The sequence below is a fragment of the Branchiostoma belcheri genome, unplaced genomic scaffold (genome assembly GCF_001625305.1).
Source record: "Branchiostoma belcheri isolate BF01 breed outbred unplaced genomic scaffold, Haploidv18h27 scaffold182, whole genome shotgun sequence".
NCBI lineage: Eukaryota > Metazoa > Chordata > Leptocardii > Amphioxiformes > Branchiostomatidae > Branchiostoma > Branchiostoma belcheri.
The window spans coordinates 91,633-96,954 of record NW_017803291.1 but is presented as its reverse complement, the minus strand read 5'-3'; the positions used below and the strand labels follow the sequence as shown (position 1 = coordinate 96,954).

Genomic DNA, 5,322 nt, shown 5'->3' with positions numbered 1-5,322 from the left:
GGCAATGTCAGACAAACAAATTGGTGGAGAAGTCATCAATTGTTGACAAGTTTCAAGCAGGGGACATTTGCATGGCTGACAGGGGGTTCACCATTCGGGATTTGTTGGCAGCAAAGGGGGTGCAGCTGGTGATCCCCCCCTTTCATGCGTAAGGGGAAAGCACAGCTATCAGTGAAAGATAACATAAAGACGAAGCATGTAGCTAATGCTCGTATACATGTTGAAAGAGTGATAGGGCGAATCAAGGAATTCCGTATACTTTCGAGTCAGTTCCCAATGGACATGCTAAATATCCTGGACAATGTTTTGATAACATGTGGTGCACTAGTGAATTTACAGCCACCCCTACTAAAGTGAGATGAACAACATATATTTATAGGGTGTGATTCGAAGAAAAAAAACTTTTCAATGCCTTTTCATTGGCAAAATGGAAATGATTCACAGATTTATCACTGATTTTGATTTATGCACAATAGTCAATATATTAAGATTGACATTTATAGTAGTATAACAGATATCTAACAGTAATGCAGGTGCTCAGTAATTCACATTCAGAAGCTGCAATATGGGAATTAAGGTTATAAGTATTACTAATCACTTAGCTGCTACAATTTTAACAAGCATGTAAAGAATTTTTGTGGATAAATTTGACCTTTCTAAATTTCACAATTTGTGAGCACTCTGTACGTTACTTGATACATGTACTTATAAAGAAAAAGTAACTACTTATTTTAACATGAATTACAGTGCCACTTGTACCTTTTATTGTATAGAAAGGGCTCGTTGCCAAGGATATTACAACATGCAAAGTGAAACCATCCTTTACAGGAGGAACACTCAACACTCATTTCTATGTCCTGATGGGGAGTTTCCACACAATCCTTTTGACACACTCCACATGGATAAAGTATTGGTAAACATGTAGCAGGGACAGATGTAATGACAGGCTGGGGTGGGATGACAGGCTGAGGTGGGATGACAGGCTGGGGTGGGATGACAGGCTGAGGTGGGATGACAGGCTGAGGTGGGATGACAGGCTGGGGTGGGATGACTGGCTGAGGTGGGTAGTCATTAGGTGTCTAAGTTCTCCTCTTACTTCTTAAAGATCTTATGACTAAAGAGAGAAAGTTAACATTGTATTTTAAAGATTCATTTTTATGTGAGATAATTGAACCATGTCTTTTGTTATTTTTTTATAATACTGCATATGTACATGCAGAAAAAACATTTCTTGAAATAATTGACAGTCCTTCATACACATGTATGCAGCACCAAAACTTTTCTTGAATTATTACATATAAAGTTCTCCATACACATCATCATCATCATGTAAAGTTCTCCATACACATAGATATAATGAATTTGAAGGTATATATAATTTACTTACCCTGCAGTGGCATTTCTGGTCAGAATGTCTAGAACGGCAGATTCCAGACAACTGACATACGCACACGGTCTAGCAGCCACCTCTTTTCTTTGATCTTTTGTCCAGGGGGAGCATCTCTGACACAACCTGCCTGCTGGCAAGCATCTCACCTGCCACTCTCCTGCTCACTCTCCACTGACACCAGGTGCTGTTTCAGCCACCTTTAGAATTAGAGATGTATAACAAGCTACTTCAGCAGTATTATTATTGTAATGCATTGATATATAAATTTCATGGAATGGGCCTTTTTGTATACAATATCAGTATTGCTACATGTTTAGCTACCTCTGTAGTGTGTTTATGATCTATACCTTCTTTTATTGTAAAGCTGCACAAACCTGCGGAGTTTGCGACACTGGTTATAGTTGATTCCAATGTCCAGCTGTGCTGAAAGGAGATGTCCTGTTGGTATCTGAATGGCCGAGAGATCCATCTGTCTCAGTATGTTCTGCAGAGCCTCCCTCCCTAGAGACTTCATTTTGAGCCCCATCTGGCCATCAGTATCGCCCCCACTGACTATCTCCCTCACTGCTTTGACTTCACCTGTCCTCCTTTGTCCTGTCTTGGTACTTGCTTCTCCTGTTGGCTTCCTGGCCTTGCTTACCTTAAGCAACGTGATCGGCTGAAAAAAAGGATATTTCAGAATAATTCTGCTTTTCTTATTGCCCCTGTAATTTTGAGGGGTGGGGTGGGGGGCATAATGGCTTATTCCCCAGGCAGGGACTTGAGATGATTTCCTTTGAAGAAATCTGATCAGTCTCTTGAGTCATTGCATAGGAGATTTAATACACATAGGTTTGTAAGATACGTACACTTTACGTACCCTATAATGAAAAACTGACAAAAAAGTTTTAAACTCCATGTGTTAACATACAGTACAAGTTATTTGCTGTCTATGTAGGAATTAATCACTGTAATTGACAAAAATCTGTTTCTTTAATCATTGCACTTTTGTTTGTATCACCCACCAGTTCAATGCTTCTGTGCTTGTTCTCTGCTTACACCCAGTTGCTGCTAGTAGTGCCTTTCTCTGAATAGGTGTGTACGCTTGATCATGTTTTTCCCCGCTTTCACTGTGCATTCAACTTCATATTCGAGGATCGGTCTGATCAGAGCTTTGTATAGTTGTTCTTCTTGGTTTGGGTTTTTCTTGGCGTCTGTTACTAGTCCCACTGCTTTCAGCGCCTTGTAGGCCTTCCTTTGCGTGTTGGCGATATGGGTACCAAACGTGAGCTCATTGTCCAGTGTTATCCCCACCAACTTGGTTTCCTTGACAACTTCCATATGTTTACCGTTCACCTTGATGTAGTCAGGTGTTGTTACTGTTGAATGTGGGGGTTTGAATATCATTACTTTAGTCTTTGTCTCCTCAACCTTCATGTTCCATTCTGTTATCAGCCGTGCTGTGTGGGTCTCTACTGTCTTGATGACTATCGTACGTAGCGTCCCTGGTAACTAAGTACCTTTGACCCTTGACCGAATGACCTGATTACATCAGCTGAGCTACCTGATACTCCAAATAATTGTGTACTCAGTTTATTTCTATGTATTGCGCGTCTTCATTCTCGCGTTGAACTGAGAGTAATTGGTGCGTATTACACAGATTTTGCAGAATTTGATGTTCGATGCTAAAAAAGACGTTAACACGCTAAACGTTGGCGTGTCGGTCAACGTTGTACTAAAATCTCATGTGTTGCATACGATTTTCTTACAGGCACATGCGCATAGAGACAATTGTACAGGATTAAATCCTTATATACGCAAATATATTCTTAAATGCGCTACGTTTGTATAGCGCTGCAGTATTTAAGAGAAGATTTTTAAAAGCGGACGGACGTTTTCATACTTGATATTATCAATTTCACATGCATTACTATCAGATAGTTTTATTTCATTTAAGTTATTACAACTCAGAAAGCAAGCTTCGTTTGTGCAATTCAGCTGGCGTCATATTGCAATTCAGCTGTAAATGTGCGTGGACCCGTTGTTTTCTGGGCGTCCCAGGGGTCCAGAACACGCGGCGTACCATAGTGCGCCTGCGCGAACCGAACGTTCGTGATTTCCGGCATTTCGGAACGGCCGTGCAGTATATCCGAGACCTGACAAAGACACTGAAGGAAAGGATGGCATTCTATGGACTTGTACCTGTTGGTAAGCTCTTTGTGTCTTTATTTGAAACATTGACTGTAAATGTGATGTCCAAAAAGTTTTGAGATCAATGAAGAATCATAATGAGGCCAAACCAATGTTATCTGTTGGTTCTCCTGACTCGAATAGTCATATCAAATTAATATAGAATACAACCCAGTGTATTCCATATTGCCCAAGGTACCAGCCCGGTACTCAAGTTAGTAATATTAGTAAAGTTAGTAAAGTTTGTAAAGTTACATAGGTTAGTAAAGTTAGTTAAGCTAGTAAAGTTACAAAGTTCTATGGAACCCGACGGACGTGGAATGGACTTGTGATCGCCTGCTCCGCAGCCGTCCGATGATGATGATGATGGAACCCATGGAAGCACGGGCCGTCAGGCGATCCGACGCGATCGCGCTGATACCTTGGGCGATATGGAATACACCGTGTTGTTTTTTGTAAAAATTCTTCTGTCTGAATATTCCATATATCGTTTGATATAATACAAATATATATTTACATTCTGTGATATGTCATGCCAAACCAAGAAAACATGCCTTTGAATGCGAAATGAGTGAAAATTTGGTGTCCCTAAACCTAAAAAAAGTTATCAAGGCCCGGGTATGTAATGGCCTTTCTTAAATATTCCAATTATTATAAAAATTGCTCATCGAAACCTGAGGCTGAGAGGGACCATTTTTTTACCTCAGCCTTATGCTTTTTGCCATTTAGGAACTGTCACTGATGGGGAGTTCTCCACCCTGAGAACACAAGGCGACACCCGACCCCTTCATCTTTGGCAGCTCATCCATGATGCAAGAGAAAGTGTGTCCAGGATGAGTAAGGCAACTCTAGCGAAGATGCTGCAGATTGATGGTAAGATCGACAAACTGATTTTATTTCTTGATGCTCTGTTCTTTTAAATTATGCAAATGCTCTCTTTATGCTCCTTCGCGTATTGTAAGGGAATGAATGAAATACCTCTATTGTACATTTTTGCCATTACCAGATAAAGTTTTAGAGCAGAATGTTCACTGTGGCGATGTGCCTTGTTTCTCACCCTAGATGACGACCTCGCCCAGCCACGTGCACCAGCAGAAAACTGTGTACCAGAGGAAGTCAAGAGAAAAATGCATCTTCTGCAAGAAGACGGCTTGACTTTTGAAGATGCACTTCATCATGTACGTAAAGATGTAATTCCGGAGGGATACACGTACCATACATGGCGGCCTCACATCCCTGAGACGGAACTGGACAAGCTGCGTTCCATCATCGCAACATTCCGGTTCCGTGCAAGAGTAGCCCAGCTGAAACAGGAGGGAGCGGACTTTACGAAGTACTTGTATGTGCCAGAAGTAGATCCCATCACCAACAGGGAGCACCATGAGAGGGAAGACCACAATCACATGCTGAAGCATATGGCACACGAGAGACGGCGGACATGACGACATCAATGTCAGGAGGTTTGAAGAGGCCATGAGAAGCAAAGACACAGACCTGACATATGCAGCTCTTGTTGGTCTCAGGAAGCAGTCAGTCTCTGACGCTGAAAAGCTTCTGTCCCATGCAGTAGCCCAGTTCTTCAGAAGTAAGGGATACGAATCTAAGGCGCAGTGTGTCAAGGTAGTGGCTGACTGGCATTAGGCTTCTAATGGCCGGGGGCTAACTCAGTTTCTTTTAATAAAAGAATTGGCTTTTCAGGAGGAATGTACCAACTCCCAGATGTGGCTGATATAAGACCAGTGGAGAAGAGTTTTGTGTTGACG

General features: G+C 41.7%; 2 protein-coding genes across 2 annotated transcripts in view; one reads left to right on the top strand and one right to left on the bottom strand.

The window, feature by feature from the left end:
• Window positions 1-1,400, bottom strand: part of LOC109467579 — a 5,131-nt gene extending 3,731 nt beyond the window's left edge. Inside the window, exon 1 of the mRNA XM_019765597.1 lies at window positions 1,388-1,400. Coding sequence (XP_019621156.1) covers window positions 1,388-1,400 — 13 coding nt within the window. The remainder of the gene's footprint in view (window positions 1-1,387) is intronic.
• Window positions 1,401-4,233: 2,833 nt separating this feature from the next.
• Window positions 4,234-5,001, top strand: LOC109467577. Its single transcript, XM_019765596.1, has 2 exons — window positions 4,234-4,432; window positions 4,622-5,001. Exons 1-2 carry the CDS (start codon window positions 4,393-4,395, stop codon window positions 4,999-5,001), a joined length of 420 nt encoding a protein of 139 aa, XP_019621155.1. The 5' UTR covers window positions 4,234-4,392.
• Window positions 5,002-5,322: the final 321 nt, after the last annotated feature.